Here is a 20,788-nt window from a genome sequence, read left to right on the forward strand (position 1 = left end):
AAAATAAATATTTAAATCATTAAAAATTCAAGAATTACAATTATAAAACATACATTTACGTATGCAATTATTTAAATGAATATTTATAAATCATTTTTTAAAAGATTTAGTCAAGAACTTAATTATTACTAAATTTATTATTTTAAAACTTAATTGTTATTCTCCAGATATGTAAGCTGGACGTTGCCACGTCCCATCAAAAACCAAATCGCATCTAATTAATATAGCATTATCTGATAATTAAGCACGTTAGTTCTTCGTAAGTTATTGGTTTGTTTTCTACTTTGGTTGTGCTTGTCCCTTTTGGAATACGACAATAAACGGCATAACTCGGTAGAAGTCGTTTTCCAGAATAGGACCCGTGGGAATCATAACTTATTCTGATTTAAATATTTTATTCCATCGATAAGGCGCGCCGAATTCGAATACAAGAAAGGATTAAGACTTCAGAATTTTTATTCTATAATAAATTACTCATATAATTACATAATTAAAATATTTTATGCAATCTTTTAAATAAAATAAAACAATCATCAATATGTATATATGTACATTATTAAAGCAGCTGCTTATTTTGGAATTCAAACTTAAAATCACAAGAATGTTGGAATATTATTTATGAATTAGCATTAATTAATAAGCCCAATAAATTGGTCCTTATGATCTTGTGTGGACCGTAATAGGTGGACCACACAAGTGAGCCTAATAGGCAGAGGCCCAACCCACAACCCAATAGCCGTCAGTTATTTCCTATCTCTTAACTGACTGAGTCAGAGATAATAAATAATATAATTATTTAATTATATTAATAAGGCAGTTACCGATCTGATCTATATAAGACGATTAGTCGGTAACCACAAACACACGACTCATTTTTGATAAGATTCCAGATAATATTTCCATGAAGACTTATCCAAGAAGAAAACATCAAAAGATAAATTCAGATTGATTTCATTGTTTATTTTGCTCAATATTTGATATTTCTTTAGATTTAGTATTTTATTTAGTCAGATTTTATTCTTTAGATTTTATTTAGATCTAGTAGTTTATCTATTTAGATTTTATTCAGTATTTTAGATTATAGGAGATATTATTTAGTTATTTAGTTATTTTAGATTATAGGAGATATTATTTAGTTATCTAGTTATCTAGATTTTATCCATTATTTTAGATTGTATTTAGCATTATAAATATGACTAGCAACTTAGAAGCTATGATATCAGTTTATCAATAAAATAGTCTTTTAAACCCTTTGGAGATTCTCCTGAGCGTGGCTATTAAGAGAAATATAGAACGAGATTCTTGTTCTATATCATCCTAATAGAGTTATTCTTATTTTAGTTATTCTGAGCACCTATCAATTTGGCATCAGAGCCATAGTTACCACACGTACTGGCCAAGAAACCAACCCTTCTAACAATTCGTCCAACAATGACCCAGAAAATTCAAATTCACTTATGTCAGATCATTTGGCCAAAATCGCGCAGCAACTCGAAACTCTTGATTTATTAAAAGAGAAGGTAGAAGCACTCGAAGCCTCAGCAATCAATAAAAACAAGAAACCTGGAGAAGCACGCCGCAGGCACTATTATGAAGATGAAGAGAGCGAAGACGAGCAAGAAAATCGCAGGCGCACCAGATTTCATCGCACCAAAATTGAATTCCCAAAGTTTAGTGGAGGTGATCCACGGGGATGGATCTTAAAGGCTGAGAAGTACTTTAAGTATTACAACACACCTGAAGAAGAGAAGGTGGACGTAGCCTCACTGGCACTGGAGGGTGACGCACTAGAATTGTTCGCATGGATCAGTCATGAACGAACACTCAACTACTGGGACGAGCTCGTGACAGCATTCCAAGAGAATTTGGGACCACTTGAATACCAAAATCCGGATGAATTTCTTTGCAGCATTAGGCAAGAAGGTTCAGTTCAGGAATATCGCACAGAGTTCGCCAAACGATCGTCGAGAGTCAAGAATTGGCCGGAGCACTGCTTGCTCGGCGTTTTTCTGAATGGGTTAAAAGAAGAATTACGATCAGATGTCAGAATCCATAAACCACGATCAGTTTACAGAGCAGTAAGTCTGGCTTTGGAGATCGAAAGCAAAACGCAGCTTACCAAGACAAGACCCAGCTTGATCCAGACCCAAACCCGCTATCCTAACCCGAGCACACCTGGGGCACGTGACCCGAAATACACTGAAGTTACCTTCTCGACGTCTTCGCAGAGGGCATCAACGCCATCGGGACCCAAATCAGCCAGCGTAGTGTCGACCAAAAACTCCTCCATGGATTTCGAACACCAACGCAGGAGAGACAAGGGGCTGTGCTTCCGATGTGGTGACCTCTTTCGGCCTGGGCACCGCTGCCGGGGATCCTTCTCCCTCATGGAGATTACAGAGGAAGGCGATGAGGTTGCCCTTCCTCTTGAAGATGGTGAACCCGAGGAAATAAGGACAGAAGGGGCAGAAATTTCATTAAATGCTATACTGGGTAGCAACACAGGGTCAGCTATGAAACTTAAAGGCACGTTGCTTACAAGAGAAGTGCTATTATTAGTAGACAGTGGGTCTACTCATAATTTTATATCAGACTCATTGGTATAAGAACTGCGTCTTCCTACTCATTATATTTCTGCATTTGGAGTCCAAATTGGGGATAGCAGTATTGTACGGTGCAATCGAGTATGCAAAGATGTGAGAGTTAAGCTCACAGAACTGACTATTAAGGAAGATTTTTTCCCTTTTTCCTTGGGAGGAGCTGATCTGGTGCTGGGCATTAAGTGGCTAGCATCTCTGAATACGGTGCAAGCCAACTGGAATGAACTTTTTATGATTTTTTGGTTGAATGGCAAGCGGTATAAATTACAGGGAGTCCCTAATGCTACTAGTGGTGCTCAATTTAATTCAATGCAACAAATAGAAGCTTCCGCTAACTCTACACCTCTTCAATGTTTCAATCCAGAATCTTTATTTGCAGAATTTCCATCTGTATTTGAAGGACCTTCAAACTTACCACCCTTTAGAAATCACTCACATGCCATTCCCCTACTGCCAGGGGCCAACCCTCCCAATTTACGACCCTACAGGTATCCATATTATCAAAAGGCCGAGATTGAAAAGCAAGTTGAAGAGTTACTTAAAAAGGGGTTTATTCAGCCTAGCTCAAGTCCATTTGCCAGTCCAGTTTTATTGGTCGCAAAGAAAGATGGTTCGTGGCGATTCTGTGTTGACTATCGGAAATTAAATGCCATTACAATCCCAGACAAGTATCCAATTCCCAACATTGATGAGTTACTAGATGAATTACACGGGGTAATCTATTTTTCCAAATTGGATTTACGTTCTGGATACCACCAAATCAGGATGCTACCCGAAGATATTTACAAAACAGCATTTCGTACTCATTCAGGGCATTATGAATTCATAGTTATGCCTTTCAGCTTAACCAATGCCCCAGCAACTTTTCAAGCAGCTATGAACGACTTATTTCATCCTTATTTGAGAAAATTTATGCTGGTCTTCTTTGATGATATTTTAATATATAGTCCCTCTTTTCAACAGTACCGAGCTCACTTGCGTATCATCTTGCAAACCCTACAGGAAAATGCATTTTGTGTCAATTTGAAAAAATGCTTTATGGGGAAATCAAAAGTTTCCTTTTTAGGGCACCAAATTTCTGCCCAGGGAGTTGAAGTTGAGACTGAAAAGGTGGAGGCGGTACGAGAATGGCCTATTCCTAACAATGTAAAGGAGTTACGTGGGTTTTTAGGCCTTGCAGGATATTACCGGCTTTTTGTGAGGGATTTTGGGATTATTGCGCGACCCCTTACTGAATTGACTAAGAAGGATGCCTTCTTATGGTCTGAACTAACTCAAAAGGCATTTGACAACCTTAAACGTGCACTGGTGAGGGCACCCGTCTTACAGTTGCCCAATTTTGGGAGGACTACGATCTCTTGCACACTCAATTTCCCTCCTTTCAACTTGAGGACAAGTTAAGTTTTCAAGGGGAGGGTAATGATAAGATTCCAGATAATATTTCCATGAAGACTTATCCAAGAAGAAAGCATCAAAAGATAAATTCAGATTGATTTCATTGTTTATTTTGCTCAATATTTGATATTTCTTTAGATTTAGTATTTTATTTAGTCAGATTTTATTCTTTAGATTTTATTTAGATCTAGTAGTTTATCTATTTAGATTTTATTCAGTATTTTAGATTATAGGAGATATTATTTAGTTATTTAGTTATTTTAGATTATAGGAGATATTATTTAGTTATCTAGTTATCTAGATTTTATCCATTATTTTAGATTGTATTTAGCATTATAAATATGACTAGCAACTTAGAAGCTATGATATCAGTTTATCAATAAAATAGTCTTTTAAACCCTTTGGAGATTCTCCTGAGCGTGGCTATTAAGAGAAATATAGAACGAGATTCTTGTTCTATATCATCCTAATAGAGTTATTCTTATTTTAGTTATTCTGAGCACCTATCAATTTTCTTCTACTTTCATTATCTCTGAACTCTCTGAAGGCTCTGGGGACTTGAGGGTTGTGTACCTGCCTGCACTCGAGGTAATCGAGATTTTTCTAACACTCATGAATTCTTCAGGTACGCATGAATTATTTTATTCTATCATATTATTATTATATATATGTGAATTGAGATATACAGAACTACAAAGAAAAGCTAGTTCATTCATTCGATTTGTTGAACCAAGCATCCTCAATTTGATAATAGTTTTTCTAAGATGTGAGGGAAAGAAATATAATTAGAAATGGATTAGGAAATAAGAATTGAAAAATGAATTTTAATAAAATGATGGTCATGGCACACCATGAAAAGGGGATTGAAGTGCGTGCTGGCCATAGTCTTAGTCTTAGTGAAACGCGAAATATGCTAAACAACTAAATATAATTGTAGAAAATATAAGAAAAAACTCAAAAGGATTAAAATTAAATGTAAACTAAAGCTATGGGAAACCTAAAACAGTAGAATTGAAATACTAGATGACCTGTTAGGTTTTGTTCTCACTTTTTGTTTGAAAAAATTATTTTGTAAACTAATTTTAAAATTTTTTTATCAAACCAAAACAAAATGACTATCTAACTATTTGATTATGTTGATTTAAGAACAGGTTTAGCATTACAAAAATCAGCTAATAATGACAGTTGTTGGTGGCTAATGATGGAGATTTGTGATAATAATCGGTTAAGCTAAATGTGATTTCTAATAATCAAATGTAATGTATTTTGAAAATAAAAAAAAATAAAGTGAAAACAGTCTTAAGATGTTTTTATTTTTTGTCTTTAAAAACAAAAAATAAGAATAGTTTTGGAAATAATTAAATTCAAAATATTTATCCAAATAATTTTTTAAAATTAATATTTTGGCTGATCGTTTAAAATATCTTACATTGTTCGTTCAAAACTTAAGTTACTCGTTTATATCTCTTAAATATTTAAATATAAAGCGCGCGCGCACATTATTGTAGACTTGAAGTCATATTCCATAATTTTAAAAATTTCTGTATGTGATGTATCATGTTGTATCACATTTTATACATGTACTCGCATGATGCTTCTTAGGACTTAATTACCTTGACTTGGTCCTTTTTAAGAAAATCATAATGATTATGAACAGGGTTCTAGGACTAAAAAATTATATCCTTTTCGATACATATATATAAATGAATTTTTTGACTTTAACTTAACATTCACGCCCTTTTAATAAAACGATTTTATTGAGAAATACAAGTTAAAATATTTAAGTAAAATATTATGAAATTAAAGCTTTTACTGATTTTTAGTGTAATAAATAATATAGTAATTACATATTGAATGTTAACTTAAAAAAATTTAACGATAAAATTATAAAAATGTTATAATTAAGCTAGACAGAAAGAAAGCTGGCAAGAGAATTTGTGAATGACTGACGCTGCTTGGATAGAAATCAGGGTTGGGAATAATCAATTTTGTAAGCCCAAAAGGTTTTTTTTTTTACGAAAAAAATTTTTCCAAACACCTTATTATTTTTTAATAAACAATGTTAAAGAATCTAAACGTGATTTTCAGAAAAGTCACTCAAAAACTCTCTTTCATGAAAATCATGTCCCCTAAACTATGTTATACAAGAAAGCAACTCTGACTTGCACCTGCAGTCTAATTAAATCAATACTTTCAAATTTGTATTTATAAATCAACTTTAACTGGCTAGCATGAAATGCTAGCTATCATGGACTATGACCTTGGGCACAATGGGTTAATTCCTTCTTCCTTTTCTACTCAGTCTGTGGCCCTTTTTCTCCATTGGTAATAAAAGAAGAAAAAAAGTACATTTAGATCTCACATAAAAAAATTTATTATTAAAAGATCTCATAAAATTTATAAAATACTCTCAAATATCAAATTATACACATTTATAACTTGACTAAATGCATTTATAATTGAACAATAGCCATTTACAACTTGTAATAACAAGTTATAAATAATTATTGTCCATTTATAAATGCCTTAGTTAAGTTATAAATACGCATGATTTGAGATTTGAGAATATTTTATGAATCTTATAAGATTTTTTAATAATAAGTTTCCCTACGTAGAACCTATATGTAATTTTTTCTTTAAAAAATTAACTTGCCCAGCCCAATTCCTTTTTTTTTTTGGTACATAAGAGGGCAGAGCCCAACAGAAAACTAAATTAATGAGGAGGGGGGATTGAGATCCCAAACACTCTGAATCTACAAAGCTACTAAGATGATTAGGAACCATATCAAGAAAGGAAGTATTTTACAGCCCATCTTTAGCTAATCTATCAGCTACTTCATTTCATTCCCTGTAGATAAAATCCATAGAGACTTCCCATTCCTTTTGAAGCATCAAGCATATCTGAAGTAGTAATAAGCTGTTCACTCTTAGTTTTCCAGCCTTCAATTCATCAACAACAGTCTCAACATCAAATTTTAAGATGACTTTCTTAAATCCCATGGCCCAAGCCAATTGTAAACCTTTAAAAATTTCCCAGGTTTCAACATCTAAAGCACTACATATTCCGAGTGTATATGTAAATCCTGCAATCCAAATACCATAAGCATCCCTTAAACATCCACCACATCTAGCTCTATTGTCTAATGATGACCTGGCACCATCAACATTTAATTTCACCTACTCATATAGGGGCTTAACCCATTTTATAGGCACACAGGGGCTTAGATCATTCCCCACTTCAATCGAGTAGTCAGTCTGTACAAAATTCTTCCATGAACATAGGATAGCTAATCCAGGACCACATGGTTTATAGAAATTAGGATTAAAAAGAATTATTCCTCTAAATCCATAATTTCCATATAGCAACACCCCGCAACAGATTTCAATTTGGGTTTAAAGGGTTTCCTAACTTTCTATTCAAGTTAATAGAAAACCACTCTGGTACGGAAGCAGAGAAGAAATTTGAATTATACCTTTGGTCTAATAGTAGGGTCCACATTCGTTGAGCATAAGGGCAATCTTTAAGAATATGTAGGACATTTTTAAACTAAGAATTGCACCAGGGACACAAAGAGGAGCTTTGAGACCACTTACTTCTCTATTCATTGGTTGATAATCTATTTTGAAAGGCCAACCACATGAAGACACAAATTCGTTCAACACCTTTCTAATTCCAAATAGCTTTAAAGGTAGAGCTGTGAATATGTGAAGGGTTATTCTCAATCAAGAAATAAGCACTCTTAATTGTGAAACACCTGTTGGAAGTAGCATTTTAAATCATAACATCATGTCCTGCACTGGTCAGAGGTGGTAGCACTGTAATAAGGCGTTAAATCACCTCTGAAGGTAGTACTTGTGTTAACCGTGTCAAATCCTAAGAACTACTAGAAGCCCACTCAGCCACAGTACTCTTCATCTCATCTTCAGTCAATGTTCTTGTGCATAGCTCCTTTGGCTTTTTTATCTTGTAATAGCCAAACATCATTAAAGAAGCTCACATTTAGACCATTTCGAATCATCCACCTGGTTCCTTGCTCAACAATATCCGCTTGATTACAAATAAATTTCCAGAGAGCTGAATCACTTGGTTTAGTAGCTAACAAAGAATCTTCATCTCTCAACATATACTTCTTAGAAAGTAATTCAGCCCAAAGCCTTGTTGCTCCGTTAATGAGGTTCCAAGCTAACTTGGCACCGCATGCACGATTTTTCAAGGCTAATTTCTTAAATCCCAATCCACCAAAGGCTTTAGGCAGGGTGATTCTTTTCCAATTAATAGGATAGTACCCATGATCACTGCTATTATTGCCCTAAAAACCTTAGCCACTTGCATAGGGTACAGAGGGATATAATGGCATGGGTTGCAAATGGGGGCTAGGGTTGAACCCGTGACTCCTTGCTTATAAGAGAGCTTATATATCACAAAGGTCGTGACTCATATTAGGCCAATTAGGCTGCCACTTTAGGCCTAAAAGAAAAATCTACTCATACCTCATATAATTAGTTATTATTTTTCTCGTTAAGCATTAATGTTAATTATATATCTTATATAATTAGTCATTTTTTTTATTTTCTATAAAATATTGTTGACAATACCAGTAACAATTACTACTGTTGAAAGAAGTTTTTTCAAATTAAATGTACTTAAATTTTATTTAAAATTAACCATGTTACAAAATAGATTAAGTGGATTGGTTATATTATTTATTGGAAGTGAAACGTTATAATTACTTGATTATAAAAATTTAATATTTAATTTTGCAGTTCAAAAAGCTAGAAAAGTAATATGAAGATATATATATATATATATAATACTCCTTCTGTCCTAAATTATAAGACACATTTAGACAAAATCTCACATATTAATAGACCTTATTAAATACAATTAACAATCTTATTTTTTAAAAATAAAAATATAAACTTTTAAAAATATTCTTCATTTAATAACATTAAATCTACACTTTAGTATTAAATAGAGAGAGGGGTAAAATTAAAATAAGTTTATTTAACAAAACCTTAATCTTTTTAAAATATCTTATATTTTAAGACAATAAATTTTTTCTAAAAATGTCTCATAAATTAGGATTGAGGGAGTAATACATTAGGCCTCTCAGATAATCTTGCCTTAAATCCCAAAATCCCTTCACACAGCCATGCATATCACTAGACAGTCCATTTCTATTTTACCTAACACAAATTCAAACTCACTCAATGTTACTACCAGCGTGCCGTGATGGATTGGAGAGCATTATGTTGATGGAAAAATACTAGACGACGATACATAATTTGACTGCGGTGAAATTGGGAAGGGATAAGACGAAGCAAACGTCTTATCCTAATACTAGATTATAAGACTATTGGCAGCCCATTTCTATTTTACCTCACACAAATTCAAACTCACTCAATGTTACTACCAACGTGCCGTGATGAATTGGAGAGCATTATGTTGATGGAAAAATACAAGATGACGATACATAATTCGACTGTGGTGAAAAGGGGAAAGGATAAGACGAAGCAAACGACTGCCAAGTTTTCCATCGGCTACAGTGCTACATGACCATTATCAAGCAATAAAATATAAGAACCCGTCAATCCCTCAAGAAACTCTCGTCATTATCCCACAAACTAAAACATATCACGATCCAAGTCTAAGTTCAATACCTGTCCAATACATTTTCATTTTTTAATGCCTGACTTGAAACCAACACATCCAAGACAAGAAAAAAGCGTCCCCCGAGCAGAATCGTGATTTACGATTGTGATCTGCTCGAGAACAATGCGTCGACAAAAGCAAGACTTTAATGGCCACTAATAAAGTGGCAAATGTCCATATTATACAAGTAATTGGTATTATAATATACACAAACCAAAGAATACCGTTCGATAATAATGTTGGGGCTTTATTTATTTTTTTAATTTCTTTTTCTCAACTCTTAGAGAATCTATTTCCTATGATAATAACCCTGATAAATCTCATGGCACAAACGACATGATATTAATGGCAATGAAACTTGAGAATAATAATCATGAGCATGATGGTATGAAAAGAGCCCAAAGTAAGGAGCAAGGAGTTTAATACTTTTAATCCAACGTGTCTAAAGACCCTTTACAATATATTGAAGATTCAATGATAAGTGCTCAAATTAAAGCTATGAAACAAGCCTTGTTTAGTCTTGTATAAGAAGTCCAAAAGTTTGGAGAACATTGGGGCACTCCTCTCCAATCCAAAGGAAAGCATCTTGGAGTGTATAATGTGTTTAAGATTCAAATCCATGAAGAGTCAAGCCCAAGAGGTGCAAACCATGGCCTAGTGTAAGAAAAATTACAAGTGGAGCCTTTTGCAAGTAATAAGGCATGAAATCCTAATGAAGAAGTCAAGGGTTGCATGATTTTGAGTCCTTTCTAATTCCCTAATTGTTTCCTTAATTGTTTCTTATTTTAATAGTCCTTTGACTTGACTCCCTTTCTTAAGGAGCAAGACTAGTCATAATTTTTTATTTTGCGTCTAGTCAAATATTAAGATTAATTATATTATTTTTAATTTCATAATTTTAGGATTACATCTCCTACATGTAGCTGAATGTTTTCTCCTTTATTTTATATTATTTCTTTCTCCTTTTAGTATTAAAAAATTAGGGCTTTAATTTTAGAAAATAGTCTTTCCTATAAGTCTATATATATTAGGCATGCTTCCTCTTGTAAACAAAAGAGAAGTTGAATGAAATTATTCATCTTAGAGATCATAACTCTTATGAGGCTTAGTATTTTGTGGTGGCATCCCATGTGAAAAATAGATGTGATCAAGAGTATGATCAACTCTTGTGCTGTTTTCGAAGGTTAAGATCTTATAGGTAGGCGTTTTAAAAGATCTTATCATTGATCATTATCCCGTTGTTTATTTCATTTCTTTCTTTATTTTTGTCATAAATTTTGTCCCTTTCTTTATGTTCTTGTGTTTTTATTGTTTCAAAGTTCTATCCTTAAACTAGCACTATTCTGCTTTTGCTTCCTCTTTCAAATTAGCATCAAAGTTTTTATTGCTAGTTTGCTAGTTGTGGTTCGAATTTTTATCCTTTCTTCTTTTTCTTCATCTTGAGTTATTTCTATTTGTGATCATTTCTTATTTACCCTATTTACTTCTATCTTTTGGTTTTTTTCTTCTTCATCTTTGTGACTTTTTCATCTTATGTGAGTTTTTATTTTATTAGCTTAGTAAAAAAAACATAAAAATTTGTGCAAAAAAAGGCAAAAAAAGTGTTAGTGTGTTAAAAAAAGGAAAAAATTTTGAAAATTAAAAAATACAATATATATATATATATTACTGTGAATTGTGACTGTAGAAAAATGCTATTTTTAAACTTCAAGTCTCTAAGAGATTGCTTAAAGAGAAAAGTCAACTCAGGGGGTGAGAAAGTCTTCTACTTTAGTCACTTTCTTATTTTTAATTTTTGATAATACTTTTCAAATTCTCTACTCTCTTATTCTATTTGGCTTCATTTTTTTTATCTTTGAGTATTTAACTTTTTGACTTTTATTTCTATTTTGTTTGTCACGTGTAGTTTTCTCTTTCGGCTTGATTTTATTTAAAAATTTTGATTTCTTATTTATTTTAAAATTTCAAAAATTTGCAAACAAATATCCTCTTTTCATCTTGTTCTTATTTTCTAATTTTCTTAATTTAGAAGTTGTTTGCTTAGTTGTTTTTTAGTTTCTTGATTTGTGTTTGGTTTCACTATTGGATTATATCAAAGAGTTTAGTAAGTGGTGAAAGGCAAGTGTATTTTTCATCATTGAAAAAGCCATTATTTTTTTAGTGAAACACGAGTGACTTTATTTTTCTTAAGAGTAAACACATGAGTTTGTGTGTGTGAGAATCCATTTTTATCTCATATGGTTTCTAGTGCTTCTGTGAACATGAATAATAAGAATGAATCCCTTAATATTGATATGAAATCTGTTTTAGAACTTATCAAAACACAATTGCATTGTTTCGCTTGGGACTTGATCATAAGTTTCATAAGGAAAGCCGAAGACTTTCTCTTCTAAAGGGAAAAAGCGTGAGACTCTCAATAATGATGAGGAGTATGAAGAGCCCCCTTTTCGTAAGGGAAAAAAAATCCTCAAAGCGTAGTATTGACTTACCAAACCAAAAAGTAAAATATCCTTCATTCAAGAGTAGCAACAATTTAAAAAAAAATACCTTGATTAGGAAATAAAGATGGACCAAATCTTTATAATTCTTGATTTGTTTGAGTCAAGGAAGGTAAAAATTGCTTCTTTAAATTTCACTAACCAAGCTGTTTATTGATGGCAAGATTTACAGTACAAAAAAAGCTAACTTGGAAAAAAGTCCATTAAAATGTGAGAGAAGTTTAAACGATACCTGAGAAAGGCTTATGTCCCTAACTACTATTACACAAAGCCGAATAGAAAATTGATAATGTTTTCTCAAGGATCTATGACTGTAGAGGAGTATATGCACGAGTTGAATATCTTGAAGTTTCATGCAAACATTTAAGGGAATGAATGTGAAGCAATGTCAAGAATTATGTATAATATTCATCTTAACATTATTAGGACAATATTTTTACACGTTATTATGATAACCAAGATTAGATAAAATTCTAAAAAAATTATCACAACCCAAGGGTTTAACAGATAATTAGTTTTAAATAATGGGATCCCAAGAAAATTCTTTTAAAAAATATTGTTTGAGCTCAAACTATAGTTTAAAATCAATCAAATATAATAATAGAAGTATGGAAACCATAAGCCTTTGAAAATAAGATAATAAAACTTGGAATTTTTCCAAAAGTTGGCCTGTCCGCAACGACACAGGCCTCACCCGTCGCGGTGGATGGCACAAAGGGACAAGTTTCTTAGTGAGCATTTACGTCATGGCGCAACTGTTATGTGCTGCAACGTGCACCTACTGTCATGACAGCAATCTAAATTTTTAGAGCACGTCATTTTGTCATCTGACGTCTGATTTAAGCGGTTTAAGTGTCTATATGAAGCTCTTCGAGCCATCTAGCTAATAGTACTAGTTTCACACTCAAATAATCATTTGTTAAAAATGTAGACACTTGAACTCAAAATGATTCATTTTCACCTCAAAATACTTATAAATGTGTCCAAAGCACACTACGAAATGCCATTTGACCATCTCAAATGGACCACACACAACATAACAAGCCAATTAGATCACACAAATAAGCATTCATACTTAAAATGACTACCAAACCCCCAATTCACAATAACAAAAAGGGATGGATAAAACTTAACACACACATCAATTTGGTCATTTAGACGCATAAATCATTTCAAATATATCACTTATAATTGCATCTGGGCCAAGCATACTTATTTAATCACAACCACATCAATTTTAGGCCAAGATGCACACACTTCACATATTCTTATACAAATGATAACAAAACAATGTCATGTTCCTAAGTTGGTATTATATTATAGCAATATTTATTACAACCCTAAAACAAGGAAAGGAAAGAGCTATACAATAATATTCTTCACTCTTCAGCCGTCCCTTCCTTTCCTTTGCCCCTGCCAAAGCCCTCACCTGTAAAATATAACAATGGCATGAGATAGACATCTCACTAACAGAATAATTCATTACTATTAATTAACATGCACAACCATAAAGGAGTAAAGCTATTAAGCACCAAAATATACTTTTCGTATATTAAAACATACTCTTTTCCATAAATACAAATCATTTATCACTAGCATGATCATTCTACCATCCAAGTCTCCATATTATCCTGACTAAAACCATAGGCTCTTGGACAAAGTGCACATTCACAATGGTCCAAGCTCACCTTTAGTGGTAGGATCACCCGGCTAAAGATGTCTTATCCTACTTTTGGATTATAGTCTTCTCCAATCGCACATAAATTGAGGTGTCATTACTTCAATACTCCATCACTGATGTTAAGGAGCATCACTCTCCAACATTGTATAGTTTGAGTGAATTTCAGCAAAAACTTTGGAATTATCATTTGTGAGCTTAAAAGCCTTGGTCAAATTCTTAGTGGTTTTGGGCACAACTAAAACTTCATTCACTTTCAAAGATCTAGTTAGGTCATCACAAGTTAGAATAGAATTTCCATAATTTATAACATCTAAAGGCCTACCATTACTAACAATAAGACTTGAAATACCTGGAGTGATGTTACTAGTGTCAATATTTTCTAGATCATCAGTCACATGGTGGGTTGCCCCACTATCAAGATACCATGTTGCGTCATTGACTGTTGTAAGAGTAGCAATATAAGCAAATATGATTTCATTTTTACCAAACAGAGGTCCCATGTAATTCTTGTTGTAGCATTTATAATAGTAAGCAAGAACATGTCCAAATTTGTGGCATAGTTGACAGGGTTCACCATTTAGGGTACTATTGGACTACCCTCCATAACTATGGCATCCTTTGCCTCTACATCTAAAACCATGACCTTGTCAACCGCGCCAGCTAGAATGTTTATCCTACACATTTTATCTCACAGAGAGATTAGCAAAAATAGATGGAATAGTTTGATGAGACATAGCATTGAGTTGCTCCACTTGAACCTAAAAGGTGATTATAAATCTACCCAAGACATATCTTCTTTTTCAAATAACTGAACCACTATGGGTGTATATTCAGAATCAAGATCAGATAAAATTTGAGTAATAAGATCACTAAGAGGAACAGGGGCACTAACAAGAGTGAGATTGTCTAAAATAGATTTCATCTTGTTTAAGTATTCTTCTATTTTGAGAGACCTTTCATGGGTCAACTACAATTTCCTTTTCAAAATAGTAACTCCAAATCGAGTAGTGACTTTGACTAAATATTTCACCTAGCCCCTTCCACAAAGCAGCTGTCAACCAATAATGGGTCATTTAGGAAGTAATGTCCACAATTAGCTTACTGAGGAGCCATCCCAAGAGGATCTAGTAAGTGGCATGCCATTTGTCAGAGGCTAGATTCGAAAGAACATTGCCTGCAATATCTAAGATATACTCTAAAAGGAGCACATTGGTACTAAGAAGATAACCTTCAAGGCGATGCCTACAAACAATAGGAAGAATCATTGATTGCTATATGAGATAGTTATTTCAATCCAACTTGACTGAGCTCACCTGATTTAAAGAATTGAGCAATGGGATTGGTTTAGCATCCACGAATAGTGTTGTGGTGAAAGAGCTACTAGATCCAAAGGAATTGAAGCGAGATCCGGTGAACTGTGGCTAGGATGAGATGATCAAAGGAGATAAGTGAGGAGGAGAAGAAGGAAAAATTGGGTTGCAGACGAGATGAAGAAGGTTGAGGTATGGGACATCATGACATGAGAAGAGGCGATCAAAAACAGAACGCAGGATGGGGAGGATAAAGGAGAAATAGGACTTAGGGGAGAGGAGCGAGGACGACATACCGTATGGAAAGAAAGACTTGGGGACAAAAGTAAAAGGGACATGTGAATCTACAATAGCAATCGAAGAAAGCGGAATTGAGACATTGGAGTTCGTGAAAAGCTTTGTAGGTGGGTTCAAAGTTTGAGATGTGAGTATGTGACATTAGAAGAGAGAGGGTTAGTGATAGATGTGATAGAGGGAATAGGGTTAGGGTTTAATAAGGTTTCACCAGTGGAGATGCCACAGGAGATGTTGTCATCTCTAACAAAATGACTCTGATGTCAAAACAGACTTAATAAAATATTGAAAGTGTGGCTCATTTGACAACATATCCAGAATACTGTCTATTAATATATATATATATATATATAGTCAAAAATAATAATTTACAGCTGTCGTATACAAAATATTCTATAATAAATATAGAAATATAATATTATATAAAAATGTACGGAGGATAATAAATAATTATCATTAACTATATATATTGTATCGCACCCTCCATTCCTCAGTTCTCAATCCAATCCAAATTTGAAAACATTGTCAGGAAAAGGACATCCATGGCAGACACACGAAGCCCGAGCTTCTTGGTTGCTGGTGGCGCCATAAGCAAGGGCAGCGGCGGGGCCGTGGAGGAGAGGGATGATCGGCATGCGATCTTCCAGAAGAAATCAGGCAAGGCGGCGGCTCCGTGGGATTGGGACCCGGCCGCCGCTTTAGCAAGCGCTCGCCATGAGTTCGGAGAGCACGGCGGGGTGAACATGTCCATCGAGGCCTCCGCGACGTTCACTGTCATGGAGCCCGAGACCATGCGCCGCATGTTCACCGGCGAGCTCGGTCCCGATCGTGACTTCTTCATCTACAGCCGCCACTTTAATCCTACCGTCTTGAAGCTGGGCCGACAGATGGCCGCCCTTGAGGGCACCGAGGCTGCCTATTGCACTGCCAGTGGTATGGCGGCGGTGTCGTCGGTGCTGTTGCAGCTTTGCGGCAGCGGCGGCCACATAGTGGCTTCCAACGTCTTGTACGGCGGAAGCCACGCCCTGTTGACCCACTTTCTTCCCAGGGCATGCAACATCACGACGACCATGGTGGACATCAGCGATCTATCGGCCGTGGAGAATGCCATGGTGGAGGGCAAGACCAAAGTGTTGTTCTTTGAGGCCATATCGAATCCGACGCTGACGGTGGCGAACATACCGGAGCTTAGCAGGAAGGCTCACGACAAGGGAGTGAGAGTGGTGGTGGACAACACATTCACTCCCATGGTGCTTTCACCAGCTCGCCTTGGAGCCGACGTGGTGATCCACAGTATCACCAAGTTCATCAGCGGTGGGGCCGACATAATCGCAGGCATGTCCTATATCCTTCTCTGTTTCTGCCACTTACCAAACTCTCCATTTTTCCTTTTTATTATTTTTGTTTTGTACTTTTTGTGCATAGTCTATTGGAAAAATTATGCGTAAGGATCAGTTTCCCAAATTAATTATGCAGGAGCACATAACATACAAGGATTATTAAAAAAAACTTATTTACAGATAAGAATTAATAACAAAATTTAAGGAAAAAGAAGTCCATATTTCCATCCATTCCATATTTGGAATAAATTTATTGAGTTATCTTTGGACTTGATTCTCCCTTATTTTTTTAAGTAAAAAATAAAAAATATTACGCAAAAAAAAAAAATCTGTTATTTTGGTGCTTAAGAGATTTGGACGATACAAATGATTCGAATTTAAAATCTTAAATCTATATAGTTTGTAGTTAATACTTTCATTTTTTTTTTAAAAAGTGTTAGTTGGATGATTGTTTTTATTTTAAATTTATATCAACTGAAATATTTTTTAAAAAACTACAAAAATAAAAAATTAAATAGAAACCATTCAAATTTAATATACACGGTCATATTTTTGGCTCTCATCACACATGAGCACTGAAACATTTCGCCCTTCTTGCATCTTCCTTGTTTCTGCCATAAAAAACATTACGAACACTAGAAGGAAGGGAAGGCAAAATTTTGTTTTTAAAATGACTGTAGCACTTTAGTGCAAATTATTTTCCTATTTTTTAAGCTGAGAAGTTGAAAGGTCTTTTAAAATAATTTCGGAAACTTAAGGTCCTTCTAAATAATTAATCTTTAAATCTGTCCTTTAGCATAATTTTCCCTAGTTTATTCCACTCACGTTGACATTGACTCTCCTTAATGAATAGACAATTTTGGTCTTTCCGGCATCATGTTACATTCACACTACAAATTTTAATTACTAACCTTTTTACCCATGAGTTGGGAGACCATTTCTTTTCTTATTTTAATTCAAAACGGTTATTTTTATAAAGGTGACGGATCATTTAAAGTTGAGACGTGAATTTCATGAAGCTTTCTTTTTCTAAAAAAAAGAGAGAAAATTCTATGTTCTATAAAAAAACAAAATGCAGAAAATATTTTAAAAATATTTTTTAAAAAATTATGTATGTCAACTTCAAAGAATTTCTTCCCTTTAATTTGTACAAGTAAAGTGCATGTATACGTACATGGAAAAAAGAAATATACCGGTCCATGTTGATCCCTATAAGACTAGAAACTGCTAGAAAGTTATATCAACGACAAGGTATCTTAATGACATTTACAACAACTTTCTTTAAAAAAAAAAAAAAAATCAAGGCTCGAACCACATATATGTTTGGAGGTGCATGTTTAGAGTTATGCCATGACGGCGTGGTATTGGTGCAGGAGCAGTGTGTGGACCGGCATGGCTGGTGAATTCGATGATGGATCTTCACCAAGGGGCTCTGATGCTGCTGGGTCCAACCATGAACGCCAAGGTGGCTTTCGAGCTGTCTGAGAGAATCCCACACCTTGGCCTCCGAATGAAGGAGCACTGCGCCCGAGCACTCGCTTTCGCTACCAGACTCAAGAAGCTCGGCTTGAGGGTCATCTACCCAGGCCTCCAAGATCATCCGCAGCATCATCTTCTCAAGTCCATGGCTAACACGGGCTATGGCTATGGCGGACTTCTCTGCGTCGACATGGAAACAGAGGAGAGGGCCAACCGCTTCATGAACATCCTCCAGAACCACGCGCAGTTCGGCTTCATGGCCGTTAGCTTGGGCTACTACGAGACCCTCATGTCCTGCTCTGGAAGCAGCACCAGCAGTGAGCTGAGTTCGGAGGAACAGTGCCTCGCCGGAATCTCGCCGGGTCTGGTGAGGTTGTCGGTCGGATACGTTGGGACGTTGGAGCAGCGATGGTCTCAGCTCGAGAAGGCTCTCTCTCTGCTTCACGAACGTGGCCTTCTGATCAAGAATTAAGCTTCCTGCTTCTTCTTCTTCCATATCGCTGTGGTGTATAAAATAAAGGGGTATGATGATAACACCTCATAGCATAAGGGCTCAGTATCGGTGCTTAGCGTCTGTTGAGCACCATACAACCCATCAATGGAACGCACCGTTTTGCTCTTCATTTCCCAGTTATACTATTTTTTTCCCTCTTTAAATTCATAGGGAAAAAAAACTTAATAACTTATTAAAAAAAAACTGTAACAAGGAATAGTGATGATTAGGTTGAGGAAAACACTGGACAAAGTGAAAACACAAAAAAAGAACAAACGACACGTAATATCCCGACCAGACAAAGACGACACAAATGTCTTGTTGAGGAAGGAGTGGTTGTACGTCTATTGCGTCTGTTGTGCATGCGATGCTGTGGCTGACAAATTTGGTGCTTTGTAAACGTTGCTGATTTAGAGGACTTGCTCATTAAACATTATCTTGGTTTCCTACTATGCACACCTTTGGGTATTTCACCCTCGTTTAAAAAAAAAAAAAAACCCCAGACAAACAAATCAACCATACGACAGTTACCCAGCAAAGTCTAGTGATTTATTAAAACCAAACCAGTCATTAAACATGTTAAGGCATTGATTCACAATTCAATAGTTAGGTTAGAGTTGAACTATGATTGAACCGATTATAATTAAATTAATATATTTTAATACCATAAAAAAATTTAAATTAATTTTCTTATATTTTTTTTGGAGTTTCAAAATCATTGTTGATTTTTTGAAGATGGTTATCACATTTTTTAAAAAAGGAAATAAGTACTAAATTTGTTTGAAAAGATATGTAAATAAGTATTTAAATAAATATAGACGAAAAAGATGTTTACATGTAAAGAAATAAGTTAAAAAATCAATTTAAAAAGAGATAAAAGGGGTGTATGCTTATTTTTAAAATTGGTCATTAAGAAATTTTTAAAAGCAAGTTATAGCTAAACTAAAATGATATCATATGAAAAAAAAATTATAGATAAATAGTTGGAATAATAAAGATACAAAAGATGTTTATACTTAAAAAGATAATTATGAGGAACTCACACGAAAAAGGAACAAAGATGAGGGGAAAATTTTTAAAAAGAAGAAATAGACAGGATGGGACTACATATGTTTTGGATGGAAATGCTTAGCCCCACATCGTCTAAGTGTTGCGGAGGGAGAGACGCTGATGTATATATAATTGAAAGGATGGGATACTCTAGTTCAGCAAGCTAGTTGGGTGACAGTTTATAAAAGCTGGCGACCCGTAGTTAACTGTTTTTAATATTTTTCTGAGTTTGTTGCTTAATTTTAATCACGTAAAGTTTATATTAATTTTTTTAATATTTTTTGGGTCAGTCTGGTTGAAATTACGGTCTGGTTCATTGGGTTTTGGCTGTTGATTGGTTTGTCACCAGTTCTTATTTAGTCTGGTTTTATGTGTGTTTCGGATTGGATTAGGCGTGGGTTCTCGGTTCTCAGTTAAATTGGTTTGACCAACCGATTCAGTTTGATTTTCATAATAGTCATAATAATCATCTTCAGCTCACACTCAAAGGCAAATTTTTTTGCAAGTGCTATTACTTTCCGGCAATCCTCATCCACCATTGATTTCATTTCACTCTCTCAGAAAATATAAATAGAGAAAATTAGATTAAAAAGACATTCTTCTTCTCTAATATAAAGTTTTTATTTAATTTTTTTTCTCCACTCTAGATTGAAATTAGGGGAAAAAACAAGGCTAATTTTTTTTTTTAAGGTTATAAAAGAGGACTTAATTACAGTAAAAGGTTAAACATATGGAAGGGATTGAAATCCCAAGCTTTCTCTTCAAAGCTAAATCCCTCAAGAATGGTTGAGTCGAACCAAAAAAGGATGATGTAGAGACCCTTTTTTTGCCAAAAAATCTGCCACCATATTTTGCTCTCTGGGAACAAAAGTCACTAGCACATCCCAGTTGTATTGAAGAAATTTCTGGGCTTCTAAGAAAACAAAACTTCCTTTGTATTGATTCCCGTGAGGACCGAGGACCATTCAGGAGATCCACCAAGTTCTTCAAATCAG

The 20,788-nt window shown here is 34.6% G+C and overlaps 2 protein-coding genes and 1 long non-coding RNA gene across 3 annotated transcripts; 2 read left to right on the forward strand and 1 right to left on the reverse strand.

Moving 5' to 3' along the window:
• The first annotated feature begins 1,457 nt into the window (after window positions 1–1,457).
• Window positions 1,458–4,001, forward strand: LOC129322054 (uncharacterized). Its single transcript, XM_054968084.1, has 3 exons — window positions 1,458–2,526; window positions 2,608–3,518; window positions 3,603–4,001. Exons 1-3 carry the CDS (start codon window positions 1,458–1,460, stop codon window positions 3,999–4,001), a joined length of 2,379 nt encoding a protein of 792 aa, XP_054824059.1.
• Window positions 4,002–13,358: 9,357 nt separating this feature from the next.
• On the reverse strand, window positions 13,359–15,641 carry LOC129321407 (uncharacterized). Its single transcript, XR_008595992.1, has 2 exons — window positions 15,141–15,641; window positions 13,359–13,575 (listed from the first exon to the last, which is right to left on the reverse strand). It is a non-coding gene; the product is annotated as an uncharacterized LOC129321407 (long non-coding RNA).
• A 303-nt stretch (window positions 15,642–15,944) lies between these two features.
• LOC129284472 (methionine gamma-lyase-like) lies at window positions 15,945–18,889 on the forward strand. The gene is made up of 2 exons (XM_054919964.1): window positions 15,945–16,766; window positions 18,145–18,889. The coding sequence occupies exons 1-2, from the start codon at window positions 15,974–15,976 to the stop codon at window positions 18,720–18,722; spliced, it is 1,371 nt and encodes a 456-aa protein (XP_054775939.1). The 5' UTR covers window positions 15,945–15,973; the 3' UTR covers window positions 18,723–18,889.
• The last annotated feature ends 1,899 nt before the right edge of the window (window positions 18,890–20,788 follow it).

Source organism: Prosopis cineraria, unplaced genomic scaffold (genome assembly GCF_029017545.1).
Source record: "Prosopis cineraria cultivar Desert tree isolate PC_DT_omini unplaced genomic scaffold, ASM2901754v1 PC10, whole genome shotgun sequence".
Classification (NCBI taxonomy): Eukaryota; Viridiplantae; Streptophyta; class Magnoliopsida; order Fabales; family Fabaceae; genus Prosopis; species Prosopis cineraria.